Source organism: Carcharhinus amblyrhynchos, chromosome 28 (assembly GCF_965287045.1).
Source record: "Carcharhinus amblyrhynchos chromosome 28, sCarAmb.v2.hapA, whole genome shotgun sequence".
Taxonomy (NCBI): Eukaryota; Metazoa; Chordata; class Chondrichthyes; order Carcharhiniformes; family Carcharhinidae; genus Carcharhinus; species Carcharhinus amblyrhynchos.
In genome coordinates, this window is record NC_137351.1 from 16,018,205 (window position 1) to 16,040,702 (window position 22,498).

General features: G+C 42.3%; 1 protein-coding gene across 4 annotated transcripts in view; it reads left to right on the forward strand.

The window, feature by feature from the left end:
- Positions 1 to 22,498, forward strand: part of dennd4a (DENN/MADD domain containing 4A) — a 150,595-nt gene that overhangs the window by 125,837 nt on the left and 2,260 nt on the right. For all 4 annotated transcript variants that reach the window (XM_080214382.1, XM_080214383.1, XM_080214384.1 and 1 more), the window contains 8 exons: positions 153 to 369; positions 2,361 to 2,467; positions 4,994 to 5,169; positions 5,985 to 6,152; positions 8,898 to 9,096; positions 14,032 to 14,286; positions 15,032 to 15,149; positions 21,877 to 22,039. In XM_080214382.1, the coding sequence (XP_080070508.1) occupies positions 153 to 369; positions 2,361 to 2,467; positions 4,994 to 5,169; positions 5,985 to 6,152; positions 8,898 to 9,096; positions 14,032 to 14,286; positions 15,032 to 15,149; positions 21,877 to 22,039 (1,403 nt within the window). The remainder of the gene's footprint in view (positions 1 to 152; positions 370 to 2,360; positions 2,468 to 4,993; positions 5,170 to 5,984; positions 6,153 to 8,897; positions 9,097 to 14,031; positions 14,287 to 15,031; positions 15,150 to 21,876; positions 22,040 to 22,498) is intronic.

Genomic DNA, 22,498 nt, shown 5'->3' on the forward strand with positions numbered 1-22,498 from the left:
CCACAGGGGCTTCCCACACTATTGTTCTATGGTTTAACAAATAGAGTTCTTTTACCAAATGCAAATTGTAAGATTTATTGTAAATGTAAAGCATAAAAAACCTATAGTCTCTGTTCTGTGAAAATGTTTTCTGTTTCAACTTAAAATTTCAGGGGCGTTATTCAGAGAGAAGTAGCAGCTGCTCAATTGCAGCACAGGATCCTGATGCATCCTCTTTAAATGAGGAAATATATGATGACTTGGATAGACTGGCATCACCTCAAACTAGCAGCACATCCACAGGTGAGGCCAAAGGATGGGGCCTGAGACAAGCTAGTTTGGACAGCTGCGGAAATCATGATGGGACACCTAGACAGCACCTGCACATTGGTAAGTGAAGTCTCGGACTGCAGAATGATAAGGTGCCTCACAAAAGGTTGCTTCAGAAGGTTAGGGTGCACAGAGTTGGGGGTAAGATGTTTAGCGTGGTCAGAGGACTGGTTGTCTAATAGGAGGCAGAGAGTTGGTATCAATGGGTGCTATTCTGATTGGCGGTTGGTGACTAGTGGAGTGCCGCAGGGATCGGTGCTGGGGCCTCAGCTATTTACCATTTATATAGATGATCTGGAGGAGGGGGCTGAGTGTAGGGTGACGAAATTTGCCAATGACACGAAGATGAGTGGAAAAGCAAATTGCGCGGAGGGTGTGGAAAGTCTGCAGAGGGATCTGGATAGGCTGAGCGAATGGGCGAGGACCTGGCAGATGGAGTATAATGTTAGCAAGTGTGAGGTTATCCACTTTGGCAGAAATAATAGTAGGAGGGATTACGATTTAAAGGGCGAAAAGCTGCAGCATGCTACGGTGCAGAGGGACCTGGGGGTCCTTGTGCATGAGTCGAAAAACCCAGTCTGCAGGTGCAGCAGGTGATCAAGAAGGTGAATGGTATGTTGGCCTTTATAGCGAGGAGGATAGAATATAAAAGCAGGGGGTCTTGCTGCAACTGTACAGGGCACTGGTGAGGCCGCAGCTGGAGTACTGTGTGCAGTTTTGGTCGCCGCACTTGTGCAAGGATATTTTGGCCTTGGAGGGAGTGCAGAGGAGGTTCACTAGGCTGATACCGGAGATGAGGGGGTTGGACTATGAAGAGAGACTAAATAGACTGGGTCTGTACTCGTTTAGAAGGATGAGAGGGGATCTTATAGAGACGTATAAGATAATGAAAGGGATGGATAGGGTAGAGGTGGAGAGATTCTTCCCAATTAGAAAGGATAGCAGGACTAGAGGGCACAGCCTCAAGATAAGGGGGGGGCAGTTTAGATCAGAGTTGAGGAGGAACTTCTTCACTCAAAGGGTGGTGAACCTCTGGAATTCTCTGCCCGTTGAAGTGGTGGAGGCTACCTTGCTAAATATATTTAAGTCACGGGTAGATAGGTTTTTGACAGACAAGGGAATTAAGGGTTATGGGGAGAGAGCGGGAAAGTGGAACTGATCCACTTCAGATCAGCCATGATCTTATTGAATGGTGGGGCAGGCTCGAAGGGCTAGATGGCCTACTCCTGCTCCTATTTCTTATGTTCTTATGATATTATCGCTGGCATCACCAAAATAACATGTGGATTTGCATCTTGATGAACAATGCAGATTATTTGTCGGAGTAATTTAGCAAATTGCATGATCTGAATATTGGTGTAAGGTTTTATTTGATGAGCTTGACTTTATGATAACTGATCGGGCTTCTTTTTTGATTCTCTCCGTTTCTGAAAAAAAGCAACACTTTCAAAACTGGCTTGAGCCAATTTGGGATCTACCTTTCCAAAGACACTCAGTTTTTTTATAAAGCTATGCCTACAAGTCTGAATGCTTGTTACAGATATATTCATTGGGGATAGTTTTAACCAACATCATCCGGTTGGGTTAAAGTGAGAGACAGTTAATAATGTTGAGGAGTTGAGGAGGAACTTCTTCACTCAAAGGGTGGTGAATCTCTGGAATTCTCTGCCCATTGAAGTGGTGGAGGCTGCCTCGCTAAATATTTTTAAGAAGCGGGTTGATGGGTTTTTGATAAGAGAGGGGATTAAGGGTTATGGGGAGAGGGCGGGAAAGTGGAACTGAGCCACGACAGATCAGCCATGATCTTATTGAATGGCGGGGCAGGCTCGAAGGGCCAGATGACCTACTCCTGCTCCTATTTCTTATGTTCTTATGTTCTTATGTTCTTATGATCAGTTATAAAATGGTCTTGTTGTGAAGCCTAGTGTAATGAGTGAATCAGTGTAACTGTTAGCATTTGACAATCCAAATGCAGCCTCTGTCCAAAAATATCGAAATGGGTAATCTAGTAAATGCTTTTTCTAACCTGCACTGGTTTGTTTTGTATTCAGGCAGTGTTCAGTCAACAAGTTCCAACTTTCCTTCAGTGGACAAATCAGATGTAGGATCTTCTCAATATACAAGCAGTACTAGTATCTTCCAGAATTATGCCATAGAGGTAAATTGAACTCCTGATACATCTGTCTCAGTTATCACTGATTCTGTTCAACAACCACAGCTTAAAGTTATATTGGAAGAATGATTTACATTAAAAGCACTGTGTAAATGTAACAAAGCATCCCGAGGTGCCACATGGGAGAATGAAACACAATAGTGGAAAAGCTTAAAGAACTGACTGAGAAACAGTTGAAAAGACATGGAGCAGAATTCAATGCTCCCACTGTAGGAGGCTGGAGTGGGCCATGTTATGGGGTAGGAAGGTGTGGGGTGAAGACTCTCTTACCTTCTTAAGCCCTCTTGATTTAATCCAGGTGGGAAGGGCTGAGGACAGTCTTCCTGCTCCTATGTTGGCTCTTGAAGGTGTAATTCAACCAGTAGTGGGTGGGGCCATACTATATGGTTAAGCTGTCAGATAAACCCTCACAAGTATGCTTGTGCCTGATGCCAGCTTTGCCAGCATCCTGACCCAAAGGAGGGACTCTCAACCACCCTTCCCTTGATGCTCCATGGCCCCACATCTCTCCAGGGCCGCCCTGACTCCCCAGTCACCATAGTGTGGGGGCTCCAGTGGTGATGCTTATCTTCAAGCCACCTGCAATGCTAGCATGGCCATGGCTGCCAGCAATTCTGAGATGGAATAGCTATCTCACTCCAGGAAGTGCAGAGGAAATCACCCCCAGTGGAATTGAGAACCCAGATGAATGCATGATTGGGGCTGAATCTCAGCAAGGCTTCTGGAAATGGCTACGATGAGTTACCACCAGCTCTCCAGCCAGTAAACAGGCCCATCACTTCAAACATTGAATTCCACTGGTCTTTGACCAGCTGAGAGAGCAGAAACAAAGCAGAAAAGAGTTCCGATAGCTGCTGCTGAGATGATTGAAAGTTCTACCGATAATCAAGGGTAGGAGGGGAGCACTGGAAATCAGAGCCCAAGGGCTGTGGAACGTGAGCTGGGATATCAGGCTAGAGGGAGTCACATGGGTCAAATCATAGAGGACATTTTAAGAGAGCAGAAATTTTGAATTTGGTATATTGGAGAAAAAAAAGTTAATTTATTAATCACAAGCAAGGATTACTTGTGCTTACACTGCAATGAAGTTACTGTGAAATTCCCCTTGTTGCCACACTCCGGCACCTGTTCAGATCACCTGGAGGAAACAGACATGGGGAGAAATGTGCAAACTCCACGCAGCCAATGACCCAACTGCGAATCGAACCCAGGTCGTTGTGCTGTGAGGCAGCAGTGCTAATCACTGTGCCAACGTACCGCCGCTTTGGTGGTAGACAAGAACATGATTGATGGGAAAGCAGAACCTATTGACAAGAACCCAAGAAATAGGAGCAGAGAGTAGGCCATATAGCCCGTTGAGCCATTCAGTATGGCTGAGCTTAGGCTTCAATTCCATTTTCCTGCCTGCTCTCATATCCTTTAATTTCCTGAGAGATGAAAAATCCGTCTATCCCCGCCTTAAATATATTCAATGACGGAGCATCCACAAACTTCTGGAAAAGAGAATTCTAAATATTCACAATCTTTTGAGTGAGTGAAGAAATTTCTCCTCTTCTCAGTCCTGGATGAATGGCCCCATGTAATGAGACTATGACCCTGCATTACAGATTCTCCAATCTTTCCTACCAAACCCCTTCAGAATCCTGTATATTTTAATAACATTGCTTCTCGTTCTACTGAACTGCAAAGGCTATGGACCCATTTAAGTCGCTCATCATAGCACAACACCCTCAACTCAGAAACCAATACTCTTGCTGTACCACCTCCAATACAAGTACAGTTTATCCTTAAATGTGGAAACTAGAGTGTTATAGTAAGCATCTTCCTATTTGAATGTATGTACTGGCATCTTTCGCAGATATGAACATATGTGAGTGACATCATGAGTGCAGGCTTTCACAAGTTTAGTCCCACCATGAGGGACATGTGTAACTCACTACCTCCAGTTCTGAGTTCATGCTGCACTATTCTTCCATATTTTTATAAGTAGACAAGGTTCAATATCACAATGTGTTCGACTTCCTTTTTGTGACCAAAGTACCACAAAAGGTAACTTGAAAGTTGGGAGCAACACCATGCATGCTATTGCTGAAAGCCCCACATAAAGGATGCTTGACCTGTATTTCATAAGAGAGGTAATGACTGTAGTTGAGACATTAAAAGAAGAGTAAAGAGGGGAAAGTACTTTCTGTGAAGTAAAATTAAGGTTCAAAAGAGGAAATAGTTAAGAGAAATAGTAAGTTTCTTTCGATTAGGAGAGAATGATTATGTTTAAATCTCAAATTTCTGTCTGAGGCACCCTTGTTTATTTCGCAGAAATGTAGCTTTAGATGGGCCATGTGTGTGATAATTACTGCCAGTACAGATTGAAAACAGGTCTAGCATTTCACTTTGGTATTGTTCTATTCAACTTAATTCCACGAAATCAGGATTGTTGTGAATTTGACAGTCTTTGTAATTGCTTTTTTAAATCTGAGTTAAAGAAAAACACGCTTATTGTTCATGTTTCAGATTCTTATCTCCAGCTGTTCGCGATGTCGAACTTGTGATTCACTTGTGTATGATGAGGAAATAATGGCTGGCTGGACAGCAGATGATTCCAATCTCAACACGACATGTCCATTCTGTGGAAATTTGTTCCTTCCATTCCTGGGTATTGAAATTCGAGATCTACGAGGCCCTGGCAGGTAATTTGTTGCTGCAGCCTGCAGGTATAAAATTTGATTTGATTTATAATTGTCACATGTATTAACATATAGTGAAAAGCATTGTTTCTTGCGCGGTATACAAACAAAACATACCGTTCATAGAGAAGGAAACAAGAGCGTGCAGAATGTAGTGTTACAGTCATAGCTAGGGTGTAGAGAAAGATCAATTTAATACGAAGCAAGTCCATTCAGAAGTCTGATGACAGCAGGAAAGAAGCAGTTCTTGAGTTGGTTCATATGTGATCTCAGAGTTTTGTATCTTTTTCCTGAAGAAGAAGGTGGAAGAGAGAATGCATGGGGTCCTTAATTATATTGGTTGCTTTGCTGAGGCAGCAGGAAGTGTAGACAGATAAGAGGCTAGTTTGCGTGATGGATTGGGTTACATTCACAATCTTTTGTAGCTCCTTGCGGTCTTGGGCCGAGCAGGAGCCATACCAAGCTGTAATACAACCAGAAAGAATGCTTTCTATGGTGTATCAGTAAAAGTTGATGATGGTCGTAGCTGACATGCCAAATTTCCTTAGTCTTCTGAGAAAATAGAGGCGTTGGTGGACTTTCTTATCTACAGTGTTGGCATGGGGGGACCAGGACAGGTTATTGATGATCTGGACACCTAAAAATTTGAAGCTCTTGACCCTTTCTATTTTGTCCCCACTGATGTAGACAGCAAATGTGAATGAACAAAGTATATCTCTATTTCTGTAATTTCACTGGCTTGTTAATACAGCATTTGTATTTATTTCCTAGAATGTAACATAAAAGAGTATGTACATTAATGTTTTCAATTTATTTAGGTATTTTCTGAAATCCAGTCCGTCTACAGAAAGTATGCAAAGTTTGCAATCTGGACCACCTTGTCCAGGGACTAAGAACTTAATGGTTTCCCCACCTGGTCCAGGTGTGATCGACAACAAGCCTCAGTCACCAAGAATTACAGTGCAAGGAGTTCCAGACATGCAGGGGTAACTGTCATGCGCATCTACTAAATCAGTGCTGTGGACAGAGGATGTCCATTTGTCCTCTTGTTTTTCAAATTTGGTGAAGTGGCAATCTAACTTGTGATTCAGTTGCGCCATGTTGTGGCTGGAAGTTAGCAAACTGTATTTCTGCACTTCAATAAACTGCTTTTAGTTGCACAAGAGCAGAACGTACACTTATCAATATTTCAGAAACACAAGAAAGCCAGTAGTTAACAACGCAATGAGGGATTCTGAATTCCCCATCTGAGAATGCTATAGCATTAGCTTAGTGGTGGTGAAGCTTGAAACCTAATTCCTTTTTGTTCTTAATTATTGCGATTACAATTTTGTGTTCAATGTAGTTCAGTTGGTAGCACTCTCATCTGAATCAGCAAGTTGTGGTTTCACGTTCCACTGCCAGATTTGAAAAGTTTATTTATTAGACACAAGTAAGGCTTACGTTGACACTGCCATGAAGTTACTGTGAAATTTGAGCACACGAATCGACTCTGGCAGTCCAATGGAGCACTGATGGGTGTTGTCTCTCAGATGCGATGTTCAACTGAGGCTCAGTCTGGACTCTGAGATGGATGTACAAGATCTCATGGCACAAGTTTGCTTGAATGAGTGTTCTCCTGTATCCTGGCAAATATCTATCCCCCAATCACAAAAGCAGAATGTGTAGTTATTTTTACATTGCTGTTTGTAGGCACTTGTTGTGCACAGATTGACCATTCAGTTTTCTACATTCCAACAGTGAATGCACTTCAAAAGTAATTAATTCAGCAGTACTTCATTTCAAGTACTTTGAGAGTTCCAATGTGTGTGAAAGACACTACAAAAAGAAGTTTCTCTGTTCTTTCTTTGTTAGCCTCAATGACTAATAAACCTGATTTACCTACAAGTTAGAGAGATTGTGTGAGACCTAAAGCTGAATGAGTTTCTTCAGAGAATGGTTTTGAAGAGTATTTACCTTAACTATTCTCTTCCTCCTTTGTGAAGGTCTCTGCCGGTGTTTCCTAGTTCACCACTGAGGGGTGGAGGGGATCAAAAGCAACTGGAAGTATTTTGGCTTGCAATTTGTTTCCACACTGTCACCCTTGGTTATGCTGAAGTGTGTTCCACGCAATATTAAAAAAATTTTGTGTAGGGAAATTCCTGTACTACCCTACCAGAATCAGTTGAACTTTGTGCCTCAGGCACCTGGGGTCCAGTTATGGTATGGGTTTTTAAAATTTCCTAATCACCTCTACAATTGGAGCAATTCACTTTATTTAAAGCTACCTAACTACAACTGCAATTCCTGTGACTGACTGTGGTTGTACAGATCCCTTGTGGTCAGAACATGCACAGCTCTCTGTATGCTGCATATTTTGCCTGATTGTTGATTTAATGACTCAATACTGGGAAAAACTTGTGGATTGCAGCCTAATTACACTTGATTTATTTTGATGTGAACTTGCCAGCATTGTGCATGGGAGGAGACCGTGCCTATTTCACCAGTGTCTCTCTGCTTTAAGTAATGACTGTAGAAAATTAAATATCTTGTGCTTGGTCAAATAAGCTTCATCGCCAGTGCTGTTGAACCATGTTATTTGTGCTTTCACAAGGAAAGAATGGAAAATTCTGTTGCACAATTACACATCTGTAAGTGGTGCTGCAGGGCTGATAAATGAGGTAGAATTATGCTTTCTGTTGTTGTAAATATGATGATTCAGCATGTAAAACTTTCCTAAGAACAGTATCAAAAGTCTTAGTTATGCCAAGAAAATCAGAGGGAGGGTGGTTAGATATTAGGGGAAATTGAGCAGAAAGTAGATAACAATTGTATGTGTAGTTATGGCCAGGCCTAACAACAACAACTTGTATTTTTATAGCACCTTTAACCTGATTAAAATATTCCAAGGTGCTCCACAGGCATATCATTAAATGAAATATAACACTGAGCCACCTAAGGAGACGTTAGGACAGATAACCAAAGATCTGGTTCAAAGAGGTAGATGTTATGGATCATCTTAGAGAAGAGGTAGAGAACTTGGTTCCAGATGACTGAAGGCACAATGGTGATGAAATCAAAATTGGGGATGCTCAAGAGGCCGGAATTGGAAGATGGTAGATATGTGAGAATTTGTGGCGCTTGAGATTATAAAGATATGGAGGCATCCAAAAATACAGGTGAGAGTTTAATAATAAATTTGTTATTTAACTGGGTGCTGTTGTGGGTCAGTGAACATGGGTAGTGAAGAGGACAAAGTGTGAATTAGGACACGGGTAATAGAGCTTTGCATAACAACAAGCTTACGAAGGATAGAGTATGCAATGTGGGTCAGGAAGTTTTAGAATAGTCAAACCTCAAAGTAACAAAGATATTTCAGCTGAATCTGAGGTGGAGTAGAGTGATATTACATGGGTGGAAATGAGTCATCTTTTGATGGTGTGGATTTTAGTCCACTCACATTAAAATACAATCCAAGTGTTAACTAGGAATAACAGAAGATTTTAGAAGACTGTAAAATCAATATTTTGTTGTGATTTTTCTGACTTTGTTTAGATTGAATTGCCAAATAAACAATTGAAATCGCATGCGGAACCAAAGTTTGGCAATTCATGTTTTTGTAAACGAATCTCAAACCTACTGACATTTGTAGAAAAACATTCATCATTCATCAGGATTTAACTATAGTTCATTTTTATGAGAATTTTGTATGCAAATTTATCCTCTTTCTAAAAGTTATTTCTTTTTGCCAGCACTGACCAGCCTTTGCCGGCAAGATGCATCCAGATACCGTCAGAGAGGTGGCATGGGGTTAATGAGTCCCTGTCATTGGGGCAGACGTTTGCGCGAAGCATCAGTGGATGTGGCTCTATAACTGAGGAGCCCAGCACTCGGCGACATGTTCACACTGTTCCAACAGGCAGCCTTCCAACAAATCTGAACGACTCAATGGTATGTGTCTAAATGAATGAGTGAGATAAAGGTACAAGTTCAGTTGATTGATTGGGTACGGTGAAGAAGAAGAAATATCGATATAATGTACTTTCTGTTCAAAGCACTCCCATGTGGCTAGCTCAAGAAGCTTCATTCTAGTTAGAAATTAACCCATATAGTGTCAGTCAATATTCTCTTGATATGTTAGTGTAGAATACTTCATACTCTCAAAGGATTTTCATTCCCCTTTAAATAATAGATTTTAAGAAGTTTTAAATGTTTATATTTGAGTAATTATGGATACACGAACCTGAAATTACCAAGTCAGAGCCCCTCAGTCCAATCTCACTGGCAAGTGAGAGTGGAGAGGTCATCATTCATGTATCTGTAGGTTGAAGCAGGAAGTGAGAAGCCAAGCGGTAATTGTTCTACTGAAATATGAGGAATACAAGAGCAGTGGAGGCAGGGTTAATGAATCTTTTAAGGCTGAGTTAGATAGATTCCTGACTTGCAAAGGAATCAAAGGATATAGGGGTGGGCAAGAAAGTGGGGACTACAGTCAGACCAGCCATGATCTTATGAAAATGCACAGTGTGGAAATACACATTTCATTTACTTTATTTTAATATTCAAATCACTTATTCTTGGAGTATATTCCTTGCTTTAGTTTTTAGCCTAAATCTTAAATTCACATTTGTTAACTAAGACCCTTGGTCCAATTAAAGATAGACACAAAAACTTTATCTTTAAATCAAATCTTGATCAATTGGGCCAATGGGCTGATGAATGGCAGTTGGAGTTTAATTTGGATAAATGTGAGGTGATGCATTTTTGCTGACTTAATCAGGGCAGGACTTACTCAGTTAATGGTAGAGCATTGGGGAGAGTTACAGAATGAAGAGATCTTGGGGTACATGTCCATAGCTCCTTGAAAGTGGAGTCACAGGTGGACAGAGTGGTGAAGAAGGCATTCGGCATGCTCAGTTTCATTGGTCAGAACATTGATTGCAGGAGTTGGGACGTCATATTGAAGTTGTACAAGACATTAGTATGGTCACACTTGGAATACTCTGTACAGCTCGGGTCACCCTATTACATAAGAACATAAGAACATAAGAAATAGGAGCAGGAGTAGGCCATCTGGCCCTTCGAGCCTGCCCCGCCATTCAATAAGATCATGGCTGATCTGTCGTGGCTCAGTTCCACTTTCCCGCCCTCTCCCCATAACCCTTAATCCCCTCTCTTATCAAAAACCCATCAACCCGCTTCTTAAAAATATTTAGCGAGGCAGCCTCCACCACTTCAACGGGCAGAGAATTCCAGAGATTCACCACCCTTTGAGTGAAGAAGTTCCTCCTCAACTCCGTTCTGAACTGCCCCCCCTTTATCTTGAGGCTGTGCCCCCTAGTCCTACTGTCTTTTTTGAGCGGGAAGAGTCTTTCCACCTCTATCCTATCCATCCCATTCATCATCTTATACGTCTCAATGAGATCTCCCCTCATTCTTCTAAACTCTAACGAGTACAAGCCTAGTTTATTCAGCCTCTCCTCATAGCTCAACCCCCTCAACTCCGGTATCAGCCTAGTAAACCTCCTCTGCACTCCCTCCAAGGCCAAAATATCCTTGCGCAGGTGCGGCGCCCAAAACTGCACACAGTACTCCAGCTGCGGCCTCACCAATGCCCTATACAGCTGCAGCAAGACCTCCCTACTTTTATATTCAATCCCCCTCGCGATGAAGGCCAGCATCCCATTCGCCTTCCTGACCACCTGCTGCACCTGCAGGCTGGGTTTTTGCGACTCATGCACAAGGACCCCGAGGTCCCTCTGCACCGTCGCCTGCTGCAGTTTTTCGCCACGTAAGTAATAGTCCTTCCTACCATTCTTCCTACCAAAGTGGACCACCTCACACTTGCCAACATTAAATTCCATTTGCCATTTCCTGGCCCATTCGCCCAGCCTATCTAGATCCTTCTGCAGACTCTCCACACCCTCCGCACAATTTGCCTTTCCCCCAATCTTGGTGTCATCAGCAAATTTCGACACCCTACACTCGGTTCCCTCCTCCAGATCATCTATATAAATGGTAAATAGCTGAGGCCCCAGCACCGACCCCTGGGGCACTCCACTAGTCACCAACCGCCAATCCGAATAGCACCCATTGACCCCCACTCTCTGCCTCCTATTTGACAACCAATCCTCTATCCACGCTAACACCCTACCCCCAACTCCATGTCCTCTGACCTTCTGCAGTAACCTCTTGTGAGGTACCTTATCAAACGCCTTCTGAAAATCCAGAAAGACCACATCCACCGGCTCTCCTCTATCCACCGCCCTAGACACATCCTCATAGAACTCCAGTAAATTTGTCAGACACGACTTCCCTTTAATGAAACCGTGTTGCGTCTGCTCTATCAAGCAATTCCCTTCAAGATGCCTCGCAATTTCCTCCTTAATGACGGATTCTAACATTTTACCTACCACAGACGTTAAACTAACCGGCCTGTAATTCCCCGCCTTTTGCCTGGCACCCTTCTTAAACAACGGCGTAACATTAGCCGTTTTCCAATCCTCCGGCACTTCCCCGGAATCCAGCGACGTCTGGAAAATAACCACCAAGGCATCCACTATCACCTCCGCCATTTCTTTCAGAGCCCTCGGATGCATTCCATCCGGTCCTGGGGACTTGTCCACAATCAGCCCCTCCAGTCTGTCGCGCACCACCTCTCTAGTAACAGTAATGTCATTCAGACCCTCCAGTCCTACCACCTTTCCATCGCTAACACCCGGCAAATTATTCACGTCCTCCTCCGTGAAGACCGAAACAAAAAAGTTATTCAAGACCTTAGCCATATCCCCATCCCCTACCACTAGGTCCCCTTTCTCATCCTCTAAAGGACCAACGTTCACCCTAGCCAGCCTCTTCCTTTTTATATATTTATAAAAACTCTTGCTATCCTTTTTTATATTAAGTGCTAGCCCAGCTTCATAGCTTCTTCTACCCTCCTTTATCAACTTCTTTGTCAATCTTTGTTGACATTTAAACCTTTCCCAATCCTCTTCTCGCCCACTGCTCTTAGCTACTCTAAATTCCTCCGCTTTTAATTTAACACTTTCCTTCACCTCCTTCGTTATCCACGGCTTATTACCTCTCTTCCTACTGTCCTTTTTGACCATCGGAATAAATTTCTGCTGAGCACCAAGAAAGATCTCCTTAAAGATCCTCCACTGCTCCTCAGCAGACCTACCTTCCAACGCACTCCCCCAGTCCACATTCGCCAATTCTTCTCTCATCCTACCATACTCCCCTCTATTCAAACAAAGGACACGTGTCCGGGAACCCACTTTCTCCTCCTCCATCTGCAACAGAAACTCCACCATACAATGATCACTCTCTCCAAGAGGATCCTTCACCTCAAGGTCCCTAATTCTACCCGCCTCATTACATAGCACCAGATCCAAGATAGCTCGCTCCCTCGTCGGCTCCAACACACACTGTTCCAGGAAACTATCCCGGCAGCATTCCAAGAACTCCTCCTCGAGCCCACCTCGTCCAACATGGGTCGACCAATCAATATGCAGATTGAAATCCCCCATAACTACTGCCGTCCCATTCCTGCACGCCGCACTTATTTGCGCGTTAACAGCCCGCCCCACCTCCAGATCATTATTCGGGGGCCTATTACAGAAAGGATATTATTAAACTAGAAAGAGTGCAGAAAAGATTTACTAGGGTGCTCCCGGAACTTGATGGTTTGAGTTATAAGGAGAGGCTGGATAGACTGCGACTTTTTTCCCTGGAGCGCAGGAGGCTTAGGAGTGATCTTACAGAGGTCTATAAAATAATGAGGCATAGATAAGGTAGATAATCCACAATTTTTCCAAAAAATAGGGGAGTCCAAAACTAGACTGCATAGGTTTAAGGTGAGAGAGGAGAGATACAAAAGGGTCCAGAGGGGCAATTTTTGCACGTACAGGGTGGTAAATGTCTGGAAAACGAGCTGCCAGAGATAGTAGTAGAGGCGGGTACAATTTTGTCTTTTAACAAGCATTTAGATGGCTTAGAGGGATATAGGCTGAATATGGGCAATTGGGACTTGCTTAGTGGTAAAAACTGGGCAGCATGGAAAAGTTGGACCGAAGAATCTGTTTCCATGCTGTAAATCTCTATGACTCGAAATCATGTCTTTATTTGGAACATGTAACGAAACTTTAAACACTTGAGACTGCTATAAGACTGATTCTCTTACACTGTATCACAATTAAATGCTTCTATTGCCCGGTAAATCTATTATAATTTTACAAATATGAATTTTAACTATTTATACTCATCTAATGGACTGTAGGGGTGTTTCTATCCACTCTTGCTGGCCAAGCATGGAGAGGGATCAGATTTCATCAGGCTTACAGCTTGAGGTACCTTTCATCTTCTAAGATTCTTGTCTTCTGTTCTGACTCTGTTCTTCAAAACTCCAATATTTATCCCTTTTAACCTGGCTAAAACACATGCAGTTCTGCACGTATGCACTGACCATAGGCATATCAATCAAATTCGTTTACTGCAGGCTGTTTGACTTTAAGGCAGTGTCCTCAGCGTGTTTAATGCTTAAAATCAGCCTTCTGGAACCAAGTGTATCCACTTCCTGCCCATTTGATCAATTAGAATTACTTTGTTATCATGGATATGTTGTTAAAGTTTCTCCCTTGAAAACATCAATTGTCTGGTATCCTGCTGACCTTATCACCCGTCGCAAAACCAAAACCGTTTGTTGCAAGTAAACAGAGCAGTGTACATATTCAGCCTGGAGTTTAAATATCCGCCCTGAAGTTAGCCATATTTCCCATCAGACTATAGTAGTGTCCCCTCTTGACCATTTTTGGATCAGACAAAAACTTGCCAACTACATGTTCAGTGTAGAAAAATAATCATCCCCATTGGTGCTTATTTTTGTAGAATCCACTGGGCTTAGAATGGCAGTTACCGAATCCTGATCCTATAACGGTTCCTTATTTGAGTCCCTTGGTGTTGTGGAAAGAGCTGGAAAGTTTGCTGGAGAACGAAGGTGATCAAGTGTTATCCATGGCAACGTTTGTGGATCATCATCCAATTGTATTCTGGAATTTGGTATGGTATTTCCGGCGCATTGATCTACCCACTAACTTACCAGGACTCGTGCTAACTTCAGAACACTGCAACAAGGGAGTGACGGTAAGACAGTAGCAAGCAAAGCTTCTTCTTGATTGTCACTCGGCTCATTTAGGAGCTGCCACCAATTGCTTAAAGGGAAATTTAGATGCGTGCCAACAAGCTTTAATACTGTGTGGTACTCATTTAAGATTGTTTCCTGTACCACCACGACCAGCAGACCTGTAACCAATTGCCCTTCGCCGTGTTGTGACACAACTCAATGGCTTTCCTTGAATGTAGCACAAGTTTGGAAGGACAGTGTCTATAATTGAACAAATGGATTAGTGGACCATGGCACAAAAATTATATCGCTAATAAAAGTTTATTAAAGCATTAAACTGGATAAATTAAAAGTTCAGACCAACTACCAGCTGCTAACTAGTGCAAAAACCTAAATTTGACACTCCTAACAGCTGAGATATACCACCATCTGACTCCACTTAATGTTGAGTTCAGAAGACTGGTTGTAGAGCTGTTCTGTTTTTTGATCCCTTTTTGTGTAGAGTGCTGTTTTATGTAGCATAATTAATTGTTATAGTTTTAATGTATGTTTATTCTGAACACAAGAAAAAAGAGCAGGAGGAGGCCATTTGACCCTTCAAGCCTGCCCCGCCATTCAATACGATCATGGCTGACCTATGTCGGCTTCAGCTCCTTTTCTGTGCCATTTCCCCATAGTCCTCTATTCCTCAGTCTCTGAGCTGAGAATTGTTCTTTGGACTGCTGTTTGACATGTTGCAAGCATTAAAAGTGTTGTATATTACAGATTCCTCGTAACTGGATGTCAGAGGACAGTAAACACGTTCTAATTCAGATGCTGTGGGACAATTTGAAATTGCATCAAGATCCCAATCAACCTTTCTACATCTTGTGGAATGCTAATAGTGAGTGCAAATTCATGCTTTACAGACCTTGAGATTGTGTGATATTAATGAGTTCACTAATCGTATGGATTACGTAACTGAAATATTATTGAAATTACAAGATCATTAAGATATCCCATGTGAATGTGTACTTCCTCACTGCTGGCTGTAATTACCTCTCCCAGCCAGTTTTAAACTGCATGTTTTTTTAAGAAAAGGCTGAATACTGATGGGATTTAATTTTTAGTTATCAATGTGCAGCTGCAATTACTTGTGTATAATATTTATATTTCTTTGCTTTGGTTGCCTCTAGTCTGGGTATTCCTGTGCTCTCCTGGCCAACCTCCTTGTCTCCACCAACTAGAAACTTCAGTGCATCCAAACCTCAGCTGTCTGTACCTAACCCTGACCAAATCCCATTTAGCCATTCCTCATGTACTTGCTGCCACCCAGTTGGGTTTTTAAAAAAAAATTAGGTTCTCATCCTCATTTTTTTTCTTTCGTGGAATGTGCGTTTAACTGCCAACGCCAGCATTTCATAGAACCATACCGCACAGAAGAGGCCCTTCGGCCCATCGAGTCTGCACCGACACATTAGAAACACCTAAACTCCCACCTAAGTCCATCTGCCAGCACTTGGTCCATAGCCCTGAATGTTATGATGTGCCACGTACTTATACAGACACTTTTTAAATGATGTGAGGCAACCCGCATCTACCACTCTCCTAGGTATCGTATTCCAGACTGTCACCACCCTCTGATTATAAAGGTTTTTGCTCACATATCCCTGAAACCTCCCACCCCTCACTTTGAATCTATGTCCCTTTGTGACTGACCTTTCAACTAAAGGGAACAGCTGCTCCTCATCTGCTCTGCTCATGTCTCTCGTAATCTTGTACAGCTCGATCAGGTCGTCCCTCAGTCTTCTCTGTTCTAATGAAAACAACGTAAGAAGTCTGACAACACCCGGTTTAAGTCCAACCGATTTATTTGATAGTAAACTCGCAAGCTTTCGGGGTTTGTCCCTTCATCAGGTGAATGGAGAGTTCTGGCCTCAGACAGAGCGTATAACAGCACAGACAGTTTACAGATTACTGATTAGAATGCGAGTCTTTACAACTAACCTGCTATTCAAGTCTTAAAGATGCTGACAATGTGAGTGGAAAGAGCATTAAGCACAGGTTAAAGAGATGTGTATTGTCTCCATACAGTACAGTAAGTGAGGTTTTGCAAACCCAGGCAAGTCATGGAGGTTACAGATAGTGTGGCATGAACCAAAGGTCCCTGTTGAGACCGTCCTCATTTATTACATTTATCTAAATTAAATTCCATCTGCCTAATGAAAACAAACCAAGCCTACCCAACCTCTCTTCGTAACTCAAATGTTCCATCACAGCAGCATCCTGGTGAATCTCCTCTGCACTCCCTCCACTGCAATCACATCCTTCCTATAATGTGGCTACCAGAACTGCACACAGTGCTCTAGCTGTGGCTTCGCCAAAGTTCTATACAACTCCAACATGCGTTTGTAATCTATGCCTTGATTGATAAAGGCAAATGAACCCATATGCCTTTTTCACCACCCTATTAACATGCCTTTCCGCCTTCAGAGATCTGTGGACAAACAGGCCAAGGTTCCTTTGCTCCACAGAACAACCGAGTATCCTGCTATTCATTGAATACTTTCTTGTCAAATTACTCCTTCCAACATGTATCACCTCACACTTTTCAGGGTTAAATTTTATCTGCCTATTTGATCATTCCATCTATATCTTGTAGCCTAAGACACTGCCTCACTGTTAACCACCCAGCCAATCTTTGTGTCAAACTTACTGATCCTACCCCTCGCATAGTAATCTATGTCATTTATATAAATGACAAACAATAGGAGACCCAGCACAGATCCCTGTGGCTCCCAGTCACTAAAGCGGCCTTCTGTCATCACCCTCTGTCTTCTACAACAGAGAATTTGGGATTTGTTGTCCATCCCAAATTGCCCTTGAGCTAAGTGGCTTGCTTAGGCCATTTCAGAGGGCAGTTAAAAAGTCAACAACAAATCTGGAGTCATATATGGGACAGACCATGTAAAGATCTGGAGCATAATGCTGTCAAATTTGTGTGAAAACTGGAGTAAATCACACTAGCTTTTCAATGAGAGTTCAGAAAAGAATCTCCCACACTCTGTGAATTGCAAAGTGCTCTAGTGTGACTCACTTCAATAATCAGTGAGCGGGGCCTATTCCCACCCAGGAGGCCAGCAGCATAGTGCTGAATGGACCACTGCACGTGTGCCAATCTGTCAGTGCCTAAAGTAGCGCATGTGCAGTGGCCCCGGTCTGCCAGCCGGCTTGATTGCTAGCCAGCCCTATGACCACCCCCCCCCAACCCCCGCGCGGACCCTATCGCCAGCCCCAAGCATGCCCACACCAGCTTCAACTGCCCACCCCCACAACCACAGCAGACTGCTCCTGCCACCCAGATGGCCAACCCAGGTCGCTGACTTCCCTCCCTCTCCCACCAGTCCGGACTGCAGAGCAGCACTGGGCATTAACTGGGCCTCTTGATTGCTAATTCAGTGATATTACCACCACTTCACCATCTCCCCGTGTTGCTCAAATCCCTCTTTGGCATCACTCCTCCCCTGCCTCTGTAAACTCCAGTCTTACTACCTTCTGAGAGCTTTGTATGCTGAAAGCTTTCACCTCTTGTCCTTTCCCTACATTGTTAGCTTCAGCTACCTGGGTGCTAAGCGTGGAAATTCCTTCTCCAAACCTCCCTAAAAACCCTCCCTAAGACCTACAACTAAACAAGCTTCTGTTCACCACTTGTCATCTCACCCTCTTTGGCTGAGTGTCAATTTTTGACTGACTATTACTATTCTATGAAGTACCTTGAAACATTTTCACGTGCTAAAGCTGCCTAATAAATATTGTTGGTAATTGCATAATTACAGCATCATTTATTTGCTGTGACTTGAGTTTTATTCCCAGTGTTTTAGTCTTTTCAGTATCTTGCCATTTCCTGCTGTTTTGCACGGGTTAGTGTATACATAAACTCTCATTGAATCTTTGCATTAGTTGCAGCCATCAAACAGCGTTAAAACACAACTCTAAATATAAAATCATTGCTTGGGTCAAACTCTTATGGTCCTCACGTGGCGAAGACCTTTGAATGGTGAAAATCATGTGCATTGTTTTTGTCTCCTGAGCCACCTCCAATGTAATGCAGTAAACTCCCCAGGTACCTTATTCATGAGAAGATAGAAATTAAGGGCAGGAGAGGGTAATTCAAACCTTCAAGCCCACTTGTCATTTAACATGGCCCTGGCTGATCATACTCTGGTCTCACCTCCACTTTCCTGCCTGCTCCCTATCGCCCTTAACCTGCTTTTCATCAAAAACTTTTCTATCTCTTTCTTGAATCCATTGATTGATTCTGCCTCCACTGCACTCTGGGGCAGTGAGTTCCACAGATTCACAACCTTCTGAGAGAAGTAGCTTCTCCTCATCTCAGATTTGAAGTTCCTCCTCACTCTATATCTATGACTTCTTGTTCTAGACTGTCCCACAAGGGTGAGCGTCTGTTCGATGTCCACTTTATCAATCCCCTTTAGCATTTTATATACCTCAATCAGATCCCCTCTCATTCTTCTGCGCATACAAGCCCAAACTATTCAACCACTCCTCATACGACAGCCCTTCCGTCCCTGGAATCAATCTAATGACCCTCCTTTGAACTGCCTCCAGTGCCACCACATTCTTCCTCAAGGAAGGAGATCAAAACTGAACGTAATACTCCAGGTGTGGTCTCACCAACATCTTATATAATTGTAACACTTCTCTACTTTTAAAATCTAGCCCTTTTGCAATGAATGCCAAGATTCCATTTGCCTTTCATATTATATGCTGCACCTACTTACGCACTTTCTGCGATTCATACACAAGGACACCCAGATCACACTGCACTGGCACAGCTTGAATCTGCATCCTATTTAAATAATAATTTGCCCTTTTAGTTTTCTGGCCAAAAACTTGAACATTTCATCTTCAAGCACATTTGGGTTAATGTTACCATTTCAGCCTTTTGGCCAAGATCAAGCCTGTTCTTCTCATCTTTGATCTTGTTTGTCTCTCTTGTGGGGACCATGAATTGGATTCAATTTGAATTGGTTTTTGGAGCAAGCAAGGGCTTGCTATTAAGTTCATTCTGCGCATTGGCTTTGTAACTGAGAAATGGATAAAAAAAAGTTTTAAAAAGTTGTCTTCATTTCAATGCCTCAAATTCACTTTGTTCCTGGAAACTGCACAATGATGAGACTGTCAAATGCTTGACTCGTATCTTTTAAATTTAATTTAGCCATTGCTTGTCTGCCTGCTCGCAGACTGACTAAGTGAGGGCTTCAGACATTGGAGAACAGTCTTTGCTGTTGAGGAACCAGAGGCACCAACCCAGCAGAATGCTCCGAGTTTCTGTCAATATCGTCCAGTTAACCTGGGAAACTAGTTGGAAGTGTCTACTTTGTCTAAAAGATCAAGTTCACATACATCATGAGCTTCTTATTTGAAGTCATGCAGTTAGGATAAGATGTGAGAGGGTCACCTTCACAGCTTCTCTCAGCACAAGTCATCGAAATAAATTGTGTTTAAAAGAGACAAACTTAAATTGGAATAAGCTGCTGCTTGAATATAGTTGTTTTACCAACGTCTTTGTGTTCCTCGTGCAACTAATAGACCTTTCTCTGTCTTCACAGGCCTTAATTACACTCTTTTATTTGAGAGTGAGTGTCAAATTTGTTCTTCATTGTTTGCCAGCTATAGTTCAATTTACTGATTTTAAATCCAAGTTTCATTACTTCTAGAGAAAATGCCTGCCACTAATTGTTTGTTTTTCTCATTTAACTGCAGTATATTTTCTTATTTGATAATGTGTGAATTTCTGCTTCTCTTACTACCATCTACAACTTTTAAACTGCAGGTTTTAATAACATACAGCATGAATGTATATATTATAAAAATACCCAACTTTTGTTGGTCTCCTTGGGATTGTTAAAAACTTCCTTTCAGTCAGTGTCTACTAGCCCCTGTACGGTGTAACATAGAGATTCCTAAACTGTGAGTTGCGACAACTGGGAGGTAGCAATAACTGCGTGAACTTGCTCTGATTTCTCACTGCTTTGAGGCCTCCTAAATGCCTGGGAGGTTGTTAGTGTCACTTGGGAGGATTTAAACTAGTTTATTCTTTGCTTGTGTATTTTTTATTGGTGGACGTAGTCTAATGACTGCTCTGTGAGGTCCAACTGTTTCTGCCGCAAAAAGCACAGTAAATAGGTAGGCATTGTCCTGCCTCAATTTTCAACTTCTCCCACACTCAGTTTTTGCTCCCCCAACCCCTGGACACCACTGCCCTGCTTAATCATTGAAGGCTCCCACACCCCACTACCCACTCAACAACTCACCTACCGCCCCCCCACTGTTCACTCTGGAGTGAGTCTGAGGCATTAAAATGGTGTCATACTTGGAAAATATTTGGGAAGCACAAGTGTAACAAGTTACCGCACAGTTCATTCTGTGTAAGAACTTCAAAACTGAATTTTGACAGTTCATAATCATTTTGAACATGAGTAAAATTTATTATCAGTATAAATACTGCACTGGTGGATGCACCCTTGCCTCATAAGCAGTGATAGCTATGCCACTGTTCCTTTCCAGCCTTTATACAACATTTCTCCACTCTTTCTCTCTCCTCCTGAAAATATTAACATCCTGTTGAGTTATAATTCCACTAGCGCACACAAGTTATTGTGTGTGAGTTGGCAAGCTCCTGACAACCGAGTCTGACGCAGTTCCTATTCAGGGATCACTAGGGAACAATCATAATGGAAACCCCAGCTGAATTGTTTTAACCTTTCTTCACTGAGGCTAACTGTACCTTTCATTACTAACATGGTAGACATCAGCTAATTCAGCATAAACAGGGCATTCAGGTATTGGTGATTTTTTTAAAAAAAGTTATTTCTCAGATTCATCAGTTGCAATTAGACCAGGATCAACTTTTCTCTGTCTGGCCCAGGATGTTTTATGCAGTATTGTGTATAGTGAGGGGGAGAGAAAACCATATCCATACATGTTTACAGAACCTCCTTTTACTAACTTCCTTAAAAACCACTATTCCTTCCTCTGTCCCGTAAGGAAACCAAACTTGCACAAAATTTTCCTCATTGTGAGACGATATTGTTTCCCCTGTGGGCTTGGTTATAGATAAAATTCCAAAAATTAACCTCAGGAAAAGTGCACGGTATTCACCAAGACCCAGCACCACACATGCCAATAAAACCAAGTTAGGTATAACTGGTAAAAAGGCACAATCGGCCAAATTCTTTCAAATTCTAAAGAAACTTGACAAGTGTATTATAGGAACCTGGTGCAAAAGTCATAGCCCTTCTCATTTTTGCCGTGTAGTTTCCAACAAATGCAAGGAAGATGTCCTGTCTTCAATGCGTCACCAAAAGAAACTGAAGTTTAGCAAAATTGTATTACTACAAATGAGGTGCAATGTAGTGATCTTTCTGCGCTAGCTCTTGGGAAATGTGCATTTTAGCCCTGCAGTCAGGGATGCTGAAGTTGGAGCGAAGTGGACTTTGAAAAAAAATATTGAAATCTTCTGGAGAAATTACACATTGTCATCTCTTGTTGCAAAATGATTAGAATTTAGTTCTGGAATTAATACTCGTGGTATTTTTTATTTGTAGCTAAGAAACATTCCCTTGTTCAAACACTGCGAGATGAAGGCTGCTTATTTAACAAGGATTTTCTGGATAGCATTGTGAAGAGTATTCAGATGAATGACATCTATAAGCCAATAAGTAAAATTCTGGAGGTGTTGAGCATCCAACCACATTTTAAACGGCAAAGGTAAGCAAGATATCAACCATACATCTCTTGACTTTGCTCAAATTCAACACTGATACATTAATCACAGCCTGTAGCTGGTTTAATGTTTCAAACTTCCCAATTCAGTTAATTCTATTTCAACCATGAATCCTCATGAGCAGTAAACAGGTATACTGGATACGTGCCTTAATCCCTTCTAGAGTCATACAGTATGGAAACAGGCCCTTTGGCCCAACTTGTTCATGCCGCCTTTTCTTTCAAGAAACCCTTAGTTAATTCCAATTGCTCACATTTGGCCACTATCACTCTCTTCCCATTGTACCCATGTAACTATCTAAATTCTTTTTAAAAGATAAAATTGTACCCGCCTCTACTACTACCTCTGGCAGCTTGTTCCAGACACTCAGCACCCTCTGTGTGAAAAAATTGCCCCTCTGGACGCTTTTATATCGTCCCCTCTCACCTTAAACCAATGGCCCC